General features: G+C 46.8%; 1 protein-coding gene across 4 annotated transcripts in view; it reads right to left on the minus strand.

Annotated features, from left to right (window-relative positions):
- The window catches only part of INSR (insulin receptor), a 145,750-nt gene that overhangs the window by 125,296 nt on the left and 3,358 nt on the right, over nt 1-17,096 (minus strand). For all 4 annotated transcript variants that reach the window (XM_061422265.1, XM_061422267.1, XM_061422266.1 and 1 more), the window contains exon 2: nt 374-925. In XM_061422265.1, coding sequence (XP_061278249.1) covers nt 374-925 — 552 coding nt within the window. The remainder of the gene's footprint in view (nt 1-373; nt 926-17,096) is intronic.

A 17,096-nucleotide genomic window follows, 5' to 3' on the forward strand; every position in this document is an offset into this window, starting at 1 on the left:
AATAGATTTCCTTTCTTCGACAGCAAAATCCATACTCATCTGCTCTCTCAAACAAGAGGAACATTCAACCAGCTAGCTCAGGTGTTGGCAAAATCCGGCCCTCCGCTTGGTTTTGTAAATAAAGTTTTATTGAAACACAGCCATGCCTGTATATGTATTGCCCATTGTTGCCAGGTGGCTGCTTCCTCGGTCCAATAGCAGGGTTAAGTAGTTGCAATAGAGACTGTATAGGCTGCAAAGTTTAAAGTTTATTTATTGTCTGAGCCTTTGCAAAACAAGGTTTGTCACCACCTGAGCTAGTGAACACCTCCAGCATCTTTTTAATGAATCAAGTCACAAGAAATGGTATAGAATCCAGAGAACTCTGACATACCTTTCTGGCAGTGGCTGTGTGTCCAGCACCGCTCCACAAATTGCCCGTTGATGACAGTGGCAGGGCAGTTGGTCTTGCCCTTGGCGGTGCCTGGACAAATGTCCCCACACTCCTCATTGTCGTCTTTGTTCAGCACGATATAATTATCCTCCACGGAATCCAGGATGCGAGACCAGTCGATGGTGGCCAGGTAGCAGAGTTCATTGTTCTTCTCAATGCGGACAGACCCCCGGGTGATGTTCATCAGGTTGTAGAGGCCAAGCTCCTTCAGGTGAACCATCTCAAAGATGACCAGCGCATAATTAAAGAAGAGGCGTGAGCCTCGGATAACCGTGAGGTTGGGGAACAAGTCCTTCAGGCTCTCCAGCCCATAGACCCGGAAGAGCAGCAAGTAATCAGTGATCATAATGAGTTTGGGGAAACTGAGGTCTCGGAAGTCCTCAGGTCTCGTTTTGAACATCAACAGAATCTGCAAATGTCCTTCGATGACTGAGCAGTTGGCCAGCTCATGCAGCCGGGTGAGATTATTCCGGATATCCATACCGGGGCACACTGGAAGTGCAAACAAGCAGAGAGCAAGACAAGTGAGCAAACATCCCATGGATGGTTTATAAGAATGAGTGGCAGGGCAGCCACGTGGCCATGTGACCTGGGTCCCACGCCTGCTCAGAAGGGCCTTGCCCTGGGCTTAATGTTCTCTCATCCATCTTGAAATCCTTAATCATTTTTGGGTGAGGCGGTCCCAAGATTTCATTCTGCACTGAACCCCACGACTTCTATAGCCAGCCCCCATCAGTGGTTTTCTCCGTCAAGTGTCCATGCCTAAGTAATTACTCTCAAAAGGCAAAAAACCTGAAGAGTAATAATTCCTTTGGCGGTACCTGTTTAGAAACCTTAAAACCATCACATCAAATATGATGCAAAGGAGACACTGGGATTACAGGGGGTTGAGTAATGCAGCAGGTGCAGAAGGGGAAAGGGGAGCCATCCCCAGTGAGTCAATGTGAAACATCTTCAGGAAATGGATTTATGGGGATAAAGGTGCCCACATCAGAAATGAGGCAAGGAGACCTGGCTGTGTTGTGTCAATTCTCTCATTTTCCTGACTCTCCTTCCCAACCCGCCCTCCTGGCAGGCAGCCACAGTCTAATCACCTTTTACCCAGGTGTGTCAAGGGCTTCCCAGAGAGTCTGATCTCCCCAGTACAAACACCCTGAACACCTATTCTCCTGCAGTTGGTCTCTCCCTTGCTCAGACACCCTCTATGGCTCCCCAGCACCCTGCACTTTCCCTCTCACAGCTCTCAAGGTTCTGCCCCTCCATCCCCGGCACCATGTAAAACAGGCCTGTCCACGACTCTCCAATTACAAGAGGGCCTTCCAAACCTCCCCCCTCCCATAACATGACCTATGAAGAGAAGGGAATGAAATAATGCAGACACCCAAGCAGTGGCTGGCACACAGTAGGTGCTCAATTAATGTCAGCCATTTTCTTGTTGTTTATGTCTCCCAAACGCATCACAGTGTCACCTCTAGGCTCTGTGCTTTCATCCCCATAGACCAGGGTAGGCAAATATTTTCTATAAAGGCTCAGATAGTAAATACATTCTGCTTTGCGGTCAGTCTCTGTTTAGACTATTCCACTCTGTCGTTACAGCTCAAAAGCAGCCCAGAGACCACGAGTGGCTATGGCTGTGTTCCAATAAACCTTTATTATCAAAGCAGGCTGTGGGCTGGTGTTTTCCCTTGAGGTGGTAGTCTGGTGACCCCTGCCTTACTCTGACAAAGTCCAAAGGTACTTCTGCAACAATAGAGATATTCTACATACGTGCTGGTCATATGGAAGCCACCGGCCAATTCGTGGTTGTCAAGCACTTGAAATGCGGCTTATATAAGACTGAGGAGCTGAGTATTTGATTTCACTTTAGTTAGTATGAATGGAAATAGACATGTGCACCAAGTGGCCACTGTTCTAAATACAGTAGCTCGAGTCCCTTTGGCTGTCAAAGTTCTTTACACCTTAGCTCCCTACTTTGAAATCCAGCTCATCATCCTTCAAGATCTAGTTCAGAGGCCACCTCCTCCAGGAAGGCTCCTCTGATTTCCTTTCCTCCATATACTTATTTAGATCTTTCCCTCCTCCTGTGTTCCTTATACTGGAGTTAACATTCATCAGATGTGAATCCCTCAGACAGCCTCTCCTTGCCAAAACACACACACTCACTCAGTCAGAGGTTGGGAGACACCTTCTAGAGGACTAGGATATCAGTTCCAACACCACACACTCATGCCACGCAAGCCTTGTCTGAGGCTCCCAGCTTCAGTCACATCAACAGTATCTACACACAAAGGTCTGTCTAGACAGGTACCTTGATCCCTTCCAACAGGCTCCATCTGCACCCCACAGATGAGAAAACTCTGAGAGGCAAAGCCAATCAGCCAAGGACCCACCAGTAACATTCAAGGTTGCCAGATTTAGCAAATAAAAATGAAGGACAGGGCTTCCCTGGTGGCTCAGTGGCAAAGAGTCTGCCATCTAATGCACGAGACATGGGTTCCATCCCTGGTACAGGAAGATCCCACATGCTTTGGAGCAGCTAAGCCCCCATGCGCCACAACGATTAAGCCTGTGCTCTAGAGCCCGGGAACTGCAACTACTGAAGCCCGAGCGCCTAGAGCCTGTGCTCTGCAACAAGGGAAGCCACTGCAACGAGAAGCCCTTCAACTGCAACTAGAGAGTAGCCCCTACTCACTGCAACTGGAGAAAAGCCCAAGAGTAATGAAGACCCAGCACAGTCATAGATTAGTTGATTAAAAGTTTAGAAAAAAATGCAGACCGCCCAGTTAAATTTGAATTTCAGATAAGCAAGGAGTACTTTTTAGGTAAGTCTGTCTCATGCAATGTTTGGGACATACTTATCCTTAAAAACTACTCATTGTTTATATTAAATTCAAATTTAATTTGGTGTCCTGTACTATATCCGGCAGTGTACAGCTTAGACTTGGTCACAGGTCTGGGCTTCTCAAGCCTGAGCCTCGTAACTCTATGTTACCTGCACACACACGCACACACACTTCTGAAATTGGTGCAGAGACAAAAACACCATCCTTCCCAAGTTGTGGGAGAAATCAGATATGAACATGCATTCAAAGATTAATCAGCTGTTGAACATCAGGGAAATGTAAATCCAAACCACAGTGAGATACAACTTCACTCCCACCAGGATGGCTCAAATTAAAAAGACAGACAATAACAATAGTTGACACAGAAGTGGAGAAATTAAAACCCTGTACATTACTGGTGGGAATGGAAAATGGCTCAGCTGCCGTTGTGGAAAATAGTCTTGTAACCCCTCAAAAGATTAAGCAAAGAGTTACCATATAACCCAGAAACTTCATTCCTAGGTAAAATGAAAACATAGGTCCAACCAGAAATGTGTATACAAATGTCCATAGCATCATTATTTATGATAACCAGCAAGGGAGAAACAAGCCAACACTACACACCCATGAAATGTAGCATGTCTAATACAGAGGAGGATTATTCAACAATAACAGAGGAGGAAACCCTGACACCAGTTACAAAAGGGATGAACCCTGAAAACATGATGCTCAGTGAAGGAAGCCAGTCACAAAAGGCCACATGTGGAATGATTCCATTTACATGAAATATCCAGAATAGGCAAATCCATAGAAAGTAGATTAGTGGTTTCAAGGGGTTCGAGAGAGGGAAATGCGGAGTGACAGATAAAGAGTATGGGATTTCTTTGGGAGGACTGATGAAAATGTTCTAAATTGATCACAGTGATGGTTGCCCAATTCTGTGAATGTACTAATGTATGAAGAACTTCTAAATGGTAAACTTTAAATAGGTGAATTGTATGGTATTTAATTAGCTCTCAATAAAGTTGTTGTTTAAAAATTAAATGACTATAACTACCTGGGACAACAAAGAATTACTTTATTTTTTAATCTCCAATGACTCCAGTGACTTGAGTTAAAGTCCTTAAAGCCATAGTGGTGGTGGCGGTGGTTTAGCTGCTCAGTCGTGTCCGACTCTTTGTTACCCCATGGACTGCAGCCCACCAGGCTCCTCTGTCCATGGGATTTCCCAGGCAAGGACACTGGAGTGGGTTGCCATTTCCTTCTCCTCATTAAAGCCGTATGTGTCTCTATTAGTATAAGACAATAGAGCCATTTACTGCGGGGACAGAAAATACCCAGAGGATGTTAGAAGTGGTGCCAACAATATATGTAGGATCTTGCACTGGTTTTTAATACCTCTGGGTGGGAAACTGAAGGAAGCTTCAGGTCCTCAGTAAGTGGCACCTGGTTAACCATCACTGTACACACAGATAGGGAAGGACCAGGGGGATCAGGGGAGGAGGGCAATCCTGGTGACAGCTAACACACTCACTTATGTGAAGCACTTGGTCATGTTCTGGCAGGCACGTTCTCTGTCTCTCTTTTTTAAATTATTTATTTAAGTTTTGGTTACATTCCGTCTTCATTGCTATGCACGGGCTTTTTCTAGTTGCGGTGAGCAGGGGCTACTCTCTAGTTGCAGTGCTCAGGCTTCTCTTTGCGGTGGCTTTTATTGTTGCAGACACAGACTTAGGCTCACGGGCTCAGTAGTTGCAGCTCTGAGGCTCTAAAGCTGGGGCTCTGTAACTGTGGCACTCGAGCTCAGTTGCCCTGTGGCACATGGAATCTTCCCAAACCAGGGATCGGACCCATATTCCCTGCACTGGCAGGCGGATTCTTATCTACTCTACCACCAGGGAAGTCCTCTCTTGATGAATTCTAAAACTAATCCCAGAGGAAGTAGATAAACAAAATGGTCCATGCCCATTTTTGTGATGAGCAAGTCAAGATTCACACAGAATGAGTTGTAAGGGGTAACTGAGATTTCAACCCAGCAATTAAAGGCAAAGTTTATGCTATTACTATGTTACAGTCTATCCACCTCTGTTTTTTCAAAAACATACCTAATGGAAAAGCAGGTGAATGTGACTTAAATAAGGAAACAATGAAATAATGTCCATGTGGTGACAACCCGGAGGAAACTTGCTAAAGACGGCTTTCTTCGTTCACTCCTGCAGCATCTATCTGCTGCTAAGTCCGACTCTGTGCGACCCCAGAGACAGCAGCCCACCAGGTTCCCCCGTCCCTGGGACTCTCCAGGCAAGAACATTGGAGTGGGTTGCCATTTCCTTTTCCAATGCATTAAAGTGAAAAGCGAAAGGGAAGTCGCTCAGTCGTGTCCAACTCTTAGCCACCCCATGGACTGCAGCCTACCAGGCTGAAAACCTGTTTCCACTGTTCCAGGGACTGGAAGTGCTTAAAAGAATAGGATACAGGCTGCCCTGGGTCTCAGAGACTGTAGATGCTATTAACTATTCAAATCAATTGAAGGTATAACTGAGGAGGATATCTCAGTTAGGTAAGGACAGTGTCAAAGGCTAGAAGAAATCATAAAAAAAAACAAGCTACTTGAATAAGCCTGGGACAGTCAAGGAGGGCTTCCTGGAGGAGGTGACACCAGGACTTAAAACCTACACAAACAGAGCAATAAGAATTATTCTGTTCTGCCTACTTCATCGGAAGGTCAAGAGTGACAGCAAGCTACAGCTCATCGCTGTAGGTCACCAGGGTGTGTAGGGTCTATAATAGCCTTATCTGATAGAAACATGATAGAACTTTAAATTTTCTCTAAAAAAGTAAAAAAGAAACACTGAAATTAAATATACTTAATCCAATATATCCAAAAATTTAACTTCCGCATGTAAGCAATACTAAAAAAAAAAAAAAAACTACAAGATTTTTTTTCACATTATGCCTCCCAAATGCCACGTGTATTATACACTTGCAACATTTCTCAATTTAGATGCTAAATTTTGATCAGAAATACTCAATCAGTATATGCATATTCCACAAAATGAGTCATTGAAAATGTAGGGTTCTTTGTATCCCTCCCAAAAACAGTTGTTCAATAACAGAATCAAGTGTTGATTTCCTGACATTTCAATCAACTAAAGTTAAACAAGACTTTATGTTTCCTGTTTTCACATTTACGTTTCAATGAATTAAAGTTTGTTGTTGTTCAGTCTAAGTCGCATCCGACGGTTTTTGACCCCATGGGCTGCAGCACACTAGGCTTCCCTGTCCTCCACTATCTCCCTGAATTTTCTCAAACTCATGTCTATTGAGTCAGTGATGTCATCCAACCATCTCTTCCTCTGTTGCTCCCTTCTCCTTTTGCCTTCAATCTTTTCTAGCATCAGGGTCTTTTCCAATGAGTTGGCTCTTCGCATCAGGTGGCCAAAGTACTAGAGCTTCAGCATCAGTCCTTCCAATGAATGTTCAAGATTGATTTCCTTTAGGGTTGACTGATTTGATCTCCTTGCAGTCTAAGGGACTCTAAAGAGTCTTCTCCAGCACCACAATTCACAAGCATCAATTCTTCAGCACTCAGCCCTCATCATGGTCCAACTCTCACATCTATACATCACTACGGGAAAACCACAGCTTTGACTATACAAACTATTAAAGTAAAAATCTATTTGCCCTGGCCACAATTTCAAGAGCACCATGTGGATAGTAGCCACCATATTGGATATGCAACTATAGACTATTTCCATCAAAGCAGACAGTGCTAGTCTTGGAGTTCCCCTCTTGGCCAGAAGAATCTATAATTTTTCAGTTGGAGAGAAGATGGATACAAGAGCCATCTTGGAAAGTGTCCCCTCTCCCCTGGTTTTCTTGTCACCATGGAAACGGCAAATAAGTACTGAGGATCTGGGAGGGAGAGGTCTAGAAGATTCTGAAACTTCTTTACAATGCTAAGAGTTATACTTTTTGCTTTCAAGCCTGTACATTCTTCAGACATTCTTCAAATGCTCCCTGGTGGCCTCTTCCGGGGCCACATGTTCCTCTCTGCATTCTTTCCGGTCTTAACACTGCTTCTTCCAAAATTCAGGAGTCCTAGTCAACAAGTCTTGGGTTCAGGTGTCAGGCCACCACCCACACCAGTTTCAGGGCACACTAGAAACCCAACAGATCTGGGAACTTCCCTAGTGGCCCAGTGGCTAAGACTCCACACTCCCAGTCCAGGGGGCCTGGGTTCCATCCCTGAACAGGGAACTAGATCCCACACACGGCAACTGAGAGTTCACATGCCACAAGTAAAGATCCTGCGTGCCTCAACAAAGATGGAAGACCCTGTGTGGCACAGCTAAGAGCTGGTGCAGCCAAAAATAAATAGATAATTTTTTTAAAGAGAGACAGAGAGAGAGAAACCCAACAGATCTGCCCTCCCACTCCAGCGTGGGCACCTGCCAACAGTATGATCCTGAGTCATATATTTAATCTCTGTGTGCCTCAGTTTCCTCATCTATAAATGATGATAATCATGTGATGAAGGGTAGGAAGAATAGAGGAGAACCGGCGTCCGGCCACATACACGCATCAGTTCTTCACTCCAAGCTACTTGGAACCAATTCCCAGATTTATTCCCTTCAGAAATTATAACTTGGGCACACCGAGGTACCAGATACCCTTATGAGTCTCCACCTGACTGCTTTTAAGTCTGGCTCTTAAAACTGACTTCAGCCAAAACCTAGACAGCATATTAAAAAGCAGAGACATCACTTTGCTGACAAAGGTCTATATCGTCAAAGCTATGGTTTTTCCAGTAGTCATGTACAGATATAAGAGTTGGACCATAAAGAAGGCTGAGTGCTGAAGAATTCATGCTTTTGAATTGTGGTGCTGGAGAAGACTCTTGAGAGTCTCTTGGACTGCAAGGGGATCAAACCAGTCAATCCTAAAGAAAGTCAACCCTGAATATTCACTGGAAGCACTGATGCTAAAGCTGAAGCTCCAATACTCTGTCCATCTCTTGCAGAGAGCTGACTCATTGGAAAAGACCCTGATGCTGGGAAAGATCGAGGGTGGGAGGAAAAGGGGATGACAGAGGATGAGATGGTTGGACATCATCACTGATTCAATGGACATGAACTTGGGCGAACTCCAGGAGATGGTGACAGACAGGGAAGCCTGGTGTGCTGCAGTCCGTGGGGTCTCAAAGAATTGAACATGACTTGGCAACTGAACAACAACAACGAAAGTGTGTGAGATGGATTCTTCTGGAAATGGCTGGACACAGAAGGGCAGTAAATACCCTGAGGTGGGAGATGCACAAGACTGGGGTCTGGGCAACAGGCAAACTGTCACCGAGACAGATTTCCTCAAAGAGGAAAGAAACTGAGGCTCGGAAAGAAACATGTCCTCCTCAAGGTCATGAAGCCAGAAGGAGACAGAGCTGGGATTTAAACCCAGCATATTAGTCTACTGTGCCATCCCTAACCAATGACCACAGACCAGGTGGCTTAAACAAGAGGAAATTATTTTCTCCCAATTCTGGAGGCCAGAAGTCCGAGATTAAGATGTCAGCAGAACTGATCCTTTCTGAAGCCTCTCTCCTTGGCTTGTAGATGGCCGTCTTCTCCCTGCATCCTCACTTGTTCTCTGGGTGTGTCTGCGTCCCAATCTCCTCTTATAAAGACATCAGTCTTATCAGCAAATGGGCTTCCCAGGTGGCTCACTGCTAAAGAACCCACCTGCCAGTGCAGGAGATGTGGATTCGATCCCTGGGTCAGGAAGATCCCCCTGCAGGAGGAAACAGCAACCCACTCCAGTGTTCTTGCCTGGGAAATCCCGTGGACAGAGGAGCCTGGCTGGCCGCAGTCCATGGGGCCGCAAAGAGAAGGACATGACTGAGCACATGACTTATTAGCTTAGAGGCCACGCTGGTTATCTCATTTTACCTTGACTGCCTCTTTAAAGACCCAATCTCCAAAGACAGTCACATTCTGAGATGTTAGAGGGTTGGGACTTCAGCATGTGAGTTTGTGGGGAAGGACAAAATTCAGCCTATCACACGTAGGTCCTTAGGATTCCCACACCTGTGTCCTTAGCCATTACACAGCATTTCTCAAAATATTCAGTGGAGGGCTTTCCTGGTGGCTCAGTGGTAAAGAATCTGCCTGTCAATGCAGAAGGCACGGGTTCGATCCCTGATCTGGGAAGATCCCACATGCCTCAGAGCAACTAAGCCCATGTGTCACAACTACTGAACCTGTGCTCTAGATCCCGGAAGTCACACCTGCTGAGCCCACGGGCCACAACGGCTAAAGCCCAAGTGCCCTAGAGTCCATGCTTCGCAACAAGAGAAGCCACTGTAATGAGAAGTCTGCACACTGGGACTGGAGAGTACCCTCTGTTTACCAAAATGAGCAAAAAAAGCCCACACAGCAACGAAGACCCAGCACAGCCATAAATAAATAAATAAATAAACATTGTTTAAAATAGAGTATCCCTTCCTTTAATAAAAATTCTCTGTGGACCATCAGAATCACCTGGAGTGATTCTGGGCTGGGGTGGGGGAGAGTGGTGTATGTTAAAATGCAGGTTCTTAGGCCCAGCTCTGGACCAAATGAATCAGTGTCTCTAGGAGCCCAGCCTGTGAATCTGCATTTTAAATGAGGCCCCCAAGGATATGTCAGGGACTCACGTAAGACAAACATACCGTCTACCCAACCTGGGTCACCTCTCCAGCCCCACCTGTTCCTCTGAGCACTCTGTTCCAGGATCAATACCATTAGTTGCCTTCTTTGGGGTTGTTGGTTGTTGTTTTGTTTTTTAATTTACTTGGCTCCACCTGGTCTTAGTCGCAGCACATTTGATCTTTAGCTGTGGCATGTAGAATCTAGTTCCTTGATCAAGGATCGAACCTGGGACCCCTGCATTGGGAAGTCAGAGTCTTAACCACTGGATCACCAGAGAAGTCCCTCCTCGTTCTGAGGCTACAGTCCTATTGGTTTAGGACTGCCCTCTCATGACCTCATTTAACCTTAATTACCTCCTAAAAGCTCTATCTCCAAATACAGCCACATTGAGGAGTTAAAGTTTCAACCCATGAATGGGGAGCGGGGAGGTAGCAATTCAGACCACAACAGTTCTTTTCCCCTCCTTTCCAGGACCTGCCCACTCCGGGATAGACTGCTTCCTACTTTAGACAAACATGTGCCAAGCCCTTCTCCGACCCACACTTAGAGTACGGTTTCATTTACCGTGTAGTCAGCGTTTCACTAGAATGCACCTCCACTGGGCAGACCAATGTCTGTGGGGACCCAGAAAGATACACCCAGTCTGTGCTGAAAGGGAAGGCGAATGGGGTGGGTGATGAAGCCAGAGAGGGGAGGAAGGAGGCCTCTGACCCAGTTCCTTGAGGAAAAAGTAGGAATCCATGAGTGAAAAGAAGAGAGGTCCTTGGGGAACAGGAAGCAAACGCAAGCGCATAAAGAAGAGAGAACCCCAAGGAAGTGCAGTCATGAAGTCAAGGAGTTGAGACCACATGCTGCCCAGCTAAGGCCAGGCTCAACTGCCAGGGGGATGGGCTGATTGAGCTGGCAGCTGTAGTCGGACCGAAGCAGCAAGTGGAAAAATCTCTCTGGTAGTAGGGCAGAGAAGGTACTGGACAGGGCACTCTGGAACCACCTCTATGGCTTGGCCTAGGGGGCCTGTCATGGGGTGGGTGCAAAAGGAAACAGACAAGACCACAGAGTCATCTAAGGAACCAGCATCAACAGGGACTCGGTCCCCAGGGAGGTGGGGGGTGAGGCACCATTGTTTGATGAACCTGGAGAGGGCCAGATAGAACCAGTGGCAAGGACAGCAGGCTCAGACTGGGGTACAGTGAGTCTGTGGGGGCCTTGGGGATGCTCTGGGATGTGGATCCAGCGGGTGATGGAAAGATGTAGACCCGGAGCTTGGGGAGAGGGGTGGATGCAGGCAGAAGTGATGGCAGTATGTGCTAAAATCAAGAGGATAAAAGGATGGAAGGGGTATGGGAGGTCTGGAGAGCACAGTATTTAAGACCAGGGAACCAGAGAGAGGACCAAAGACCCACAGTCACCCTGACACCCATATCTCCCACAAGCTTCTCTGAAAGCTCCAGAACAGCTAGGCTAATCCCTCCAGTCAGTTCCATACCTCTGTATAGACCACCCCAAGGACATCACCCATCAAACCACAAGGTTACAAGGGGCTTCCATGCCATTTCAAGAGTCCTACCTCCTCATGTGTACAGATGATGCCACAAAAGACACTGGACAAAAATACCAAGAGAAGTCTTGGAACTTTTCTTGGAATCAGCCTGGCAATGCAGGGGACACAGGTTTGATCCCTGGTCCGGAATGATCCCACGTGCCGTGGAGCAACTACTGAACCCAAGTGTTGCAACTGCAGAAGCTTGCACACCCTAGAGCCTGTGCTCCGCAACTAGAGAAGCCGCTTCGATGAGAAGCCAGCGCAGGGCAACTAGTGAGTAGCCCACATGCAAGGATGAAGACCCAGTGCAGTCAAAAATAAATTACAAAGTTTTAAACAAGAAAACCAAGAGAAGACTTGTAAGAACAACAACAACAAAAAAGTAGCAGATGTCTTCAATACCATGTAACTGGATATAATTAGGAAGAAACGTCTGGGTGAGAATTTATCCATTTTCTAATCTCCTGCAAGGAAACCAGATCCATGGTTGAAAACAGATTAGCAACAAGAAGTCACAGAAAGGCCATCAGAAAACAAGGGGAGCCCTGCTTTCTTTATCCATTTGTGTCCAACCACTACCTTTTCCCACACTCTTAATAAACACAGTTTTTTGAAAGTACCTATGTTTTCCACCTTCTCACAAAGGCATGGGAGAGAAGCAAGCACCTCCTGGTAACAGCCTGGTCTTCCTGAACATGAAACAGAAGGTACCCTCTCAACCTGATGGGACACCATCCCCTGAATGAATCGAAAGAAAGGCTCTGATTTGACATCAAATTTTAATCCTCATCAGTCTGCCTCGAACTCCACCTGGAACTCATATCCAGTCTGCACTGGGCAACACAGAACGAATCTCACTCTGCTGGAAACAAAATAGGTTTCTAGAAGCCCCGACAGCCACTGGGGAATGGCTCAGCACCAGGGTCAGCAGAACACAGGAGGACCTCCCTGCTCCTTGAAACAACAGCTAGGGGCTCTCTGCCATCTCTCATCTCTCAAGGGTTTCCCAGGTGGCTCAGTGGTAAAGACTCCACCTGCCAATGCAGGAGACGTGGGTTCGATCCCTGGGTCAGGAAGATCCCCTGGAGGAGGAAATGGCAACCCACTTCAATATTCTTGCCTGGGAAATTCCACGGACAGAGGAGCCTAGCGGGCTACAGTCCATGGGGTTGCAAAGAGTGGGACACGATGGAGAGACTGAACAAATGTGCACATGTATAGACCTGAATTACTTTGCTGTACACCAGAAACTAACACAACATTGTGAACCAAGTATACTTCAATTAAAAAAATTTTTAAGGATGTTTGTCTTAATCCTTGGGGATTTATGAATCCACACCAGGAGAGATGCGACAAGAAGGTAAGATGTCACCTTGTTCGATCTGAGCTGGAACATGCCTGTCAGATGATCCCAATTTTTTGCCACTTGTGCCTCCTGGTGCATGTCCAGGAATAACAATTAAAGCTCTGAGTATTTATTTTGGAATTACAAATGTGCTTTACTGTGCTTAGTCACTCAGTCGTGTCTGACTCTTTGCGACCCCATGGACTGCAGCCTGCCAGGCTCCTCTATCCATGGAGATTCTCCAGACAAGAATACTGGAGTGGGTTGCCATTCCCTCCTCCAGGGGATGTTCGCAATTCAGGGATCAAACCCAGGTCTCCCACACTGCAGGTGGATTCTTTATCATCTGAGCCACCGGGGATGCCAAATAAATTTTCACAAATAGGTGAATTCACAAATATGGAATCCAGAAAAAATGAGTATCTTATGAGTAATGAAGTTTTCAAGCTTAAGACTATTGATCCAATATAAGATACTTATTAAAAATATTTATTCATTTATTTGGCTGCCCTGGGTCTTAATTGTGGCTTGTGGGATGTTTGGTTACAGCATGTGGGACCTTAAGTCCCTGACCAGGGATCAAACCCAGGCCCTTTGCCTTGGGAATATGAAGTCTTAGCCACTGGGCCACCAGGGAAGTCGCAGGAATTAAGACACTTTTAAAAGTCTAGGGAAAACTGCTAAGTCACTTCAGTCGTGTCCAACTCTGTGCGACCCCATAGATGGCAGCCCACCAGGCTCCCCCGTCCCTGGGATTCTCCAGGCAAGAACGCTGGAGTGGGTTGCCATTTCCTTCTCCAATGCATGAAAGTGAAAAGTGAAAGTGAAGTCACTCAGTTGTGTCCGACTCTTAGCAACCCCATGGACTGCAGCCTACCAGGCTCCTCCACCCATGGGATTTTCCAGGCAAGAGTACTGGAGTGGGTTGCCATTGCCGTCTCTGTTGAATGTCTCTAAAGGCAGCCATTTAAAATAAAATCTTCTTTAAAGAAAGTGAAAGTGAAGTCGCTCAGTCGTGTCCGACTCTTTTCGACCCCATGGACTGTAGCCCACCAGGCTCCTCCATCCATGGAAATTTCTAGGCAGGAGTACTGGAGTGGGTTGCCATTTAGGGATGCAAAATGTTGCCAGGGGTTTGAGGTAGGGATGGCATAACAATAAAGGGGTGGCTAGAAGGAGTTTGCGGAGAAGGCAATGGCACCCCACTCCAGTACTCTTGCTTGGAAAATCCCATGGATGGAGGAGCCTGGTAGGCTACAGTCCATGGGGTCGCTAGGAGTCGGACGTGACTGAGCGACTTCACTTTCACTTTTCACTTTCATGTATTGGAGAAGGAAATGCCAACCCACTCCAGGGTTCTTGCCTGGAGAATCCCAGGGACAGGGGAGCCTGGTGGGCTGCCGTCTATGGGGTCGCACAGAGTTGGACACGACTGAAGCGACTTAGCAGGAGAAGGAGTTTGGGTGGTGGTAGATGGGACACTTCTGTGTCCTAACTGTGGGGACAGCTACACAATTCTATGCAGGGATTAAAATGCAAAAACTGTATGCACCAAAAAAAGTCAGATTTACCGTACCACCATTTTTATAATAAAAATATTTAAAGATCCACACCAAACAGGGACTTCCCTGGAGGTCCACTGGTTAAGAATCTGCCTTCCAATGCAGGGGATGCAGATTTGATCCCTGGTTGGGAGAACTAAGGTCCCACATGCTGCTGGGCAGCTAAGCCCATGTGCCACAGCTACTGAAACCCCCGGCTCTCGAGCCCATATGCCACAACTAGAGAGAAGCCCGTGCACCACAAGTAAGACCTGAAGCAGCCAAATAAATAAATAAATATTTAAATCAAAAAGATACACACCAAAATAGGACACACACCTATGTATATGTATGTATGTGTGCGTGTGTGCATGTACAACCTCAGTCATGTCTGACTCTTTGTGACCCCAGGGAACTGAACCTGCCAGGCTCCTCTGTCCATGGGATTATCTAGGCACGAATACTGGAGTAGGTTGCCATTTCCTTCTCCAGGGCATCTTCCCGACCCAGGGATCAAACCTGTGTCTCCTGCATCGGCAGGTGCGTTCTTTGCCACTGAGCCACTGGGAAGCCCAAACACAGCGTAGTCATCTCCCAAGACAGAAATACAATGGTTCTAGGGACAAAACGGAACTTTTATTGTTCCCCCCTCTAAACTTGTGCAATTTTTCTTTTGCAATGAGAATGCAGTTATTATTTTAATTTAAAAACCATAAGTATGATCCAATCGCAAAACATAAAGCGAGTCACTCCCACTGTGTTCTTCATAGAAATTTACATAAGGGGTTCTCAAGAGGTCCCCGCAAGTGGTATCTCCCAGCAGATACCACTTTCTCTTGGCACTAGAGACAGGGCTGATAGCACAGAGTCCTCACTCGATGCCAAGAAGACAGTTTAAACAAATAAACCCAAAGATCTCTCACACACACACACCCAAAGAAGGAACATCACTGTTATTTTCTCACCATCAGAACCCATACATTCAGCACAGCAAATGGTATCAGTTTCTTTAATAAGGCTTGCTCTGTAAAGAGAAAAACACAGTGTTTTTCCTGAGTGTTTCATTTAACTTGATTCATTCAAAGTCGAACCAGGACCACACAAGCTATGAGGCATGTCATAACGATCCTCGAGGAGTTTGTTCTAAATCCAAAGTCGGCAAACTTTCTCTGGAAAGGGCCCAAGTGTAAATATTGTTGGGAGCCACGCGATCGCAACCGTTCAACTCTGCCCTTACAGCACGAAAGCAGTGATAGAGGACGCCTGAGCCAACGGGCATGGCGGCTTGCCAATAAAACTTTATTTACAAAAACAGGCGTGGGCGGGCAGGGTTTGACCCCTGTTCTAAAGACTTTGACCACATATAAATTAACAAGTGAGCGTGAGAGAGAGAGTCAGAGTAGGGAATGGCGGTCGATGCAGACCAAGATAATAAGCCCAGAAAAGGAGCAGAGGAAAAGAAGAGAGAGAATGGGAGGAGCCAGGTACAGGTGAAAACTCACCAGGAGAGGGGAAGCAAAACCCAGAGAAGTCAGCTGGGGTGAGGCTGCCATTGGTAGGTGAGGAACGACTTTTGCTAGCACCATGGGCAAAGCAACGGAGACACAAGCCAGATGCTGTGGGCAGAGCAGTGGGTGAAAAGTGAGAGAGCAAGGGTGATGAGTGCCCATCAGCAGTTGGGGGAGGCTTGACAGAGGAAGGCAAAAGGTGGGTGGTGGGTAGCGGGGCCCTGGGGAGTATTGAGGCTGAAAAGAAAAAGGCTCCCAGGCGGATGGAGATCCCTGAAAAGAGAGGAGACAGGAGGGGACCTAAGTGGATAAGTGTCCTGCATACTAAGTCACTTCAGTCGTGTCTGACTCTTTATGACCCCATCGACTGCAGCTTGCCAGTGTCTTCTGTCCATGAGATTTCCCAGGCAAGCATACTGGAGCAGGTTGCCATGCCTTCCTCCAGGGGATCTTCCTGATCCAGGGATTGAACCCACATCTCATGTGTCTCCTGCACTGGCAGGTAGGTTCTTTACCACTAGCACCAAAAGCAGTGGTTCTCAATCAGAGGACAGTTGGTGGTGTCTGGAGACACATTTTAGTGGTCATGACTTGGAGAGGGGCATTGCTACTGGTCAGAGACTACAGACAGTGAGCAACATCTTAAGATACACAAGACAACCCCCTGCAACCAAGAACTATCCAACCTCATAGATCAAGAGCATGGAAATTGAGAAGGTCTATTCTAGCCAAAAAATAAAGGATGTCAACGAGGAAGTGGAGTGAGGTGGGGTCCCTCGGGGTGAGGCTCGCCCCCAGTGACCTCTATGAATGAGCAGGGCAGGGTCGAGAGGCAGGTCACTAAGAGGGAAGCAAAGACTAGGAAGAACCTCAGAGAACTGACCCAGAGAGCAGAAGTTCTGCTCTGAGGGTCCCGGAGTGCACCGGAGAACCCACAAGAGACACACTAGATTCCACCCTCGAGATGTAAGGGGGATCCAAAAGCAACAACTAGCACCTCAACTCATCAATTCACTGCCCCCGCCAAGATTCAGTTTCCACTATAATTAATCCCACTTTGCCTTCATTCTCTGACTTTGCAGTGCTCCTGGGTCATCTCGGGCCAGAGTGGGTCAACCCAAGGAGACATGGGAGGGAAAACCACTGCCCAGTTCAGCCAAGCCACAGAGACTCCACAGGGGGGATGAAATGGGCTGGCACATCCCACGTGACATTGAG

Source organism: Bos javanicus, chromosome 7, assembly GCF_032452875.1.
Source record: "Bos javanicus breed banteng chromosome 7, ARS-OSU_banteng_1.0, whole genome shotgun sequence".
Taxonomy (NCBI): Eukaryota; Metazoa; Chordata; class Mammalia; order Artiodactyla; family Bovidae; genus Bos; species Bos javanicus.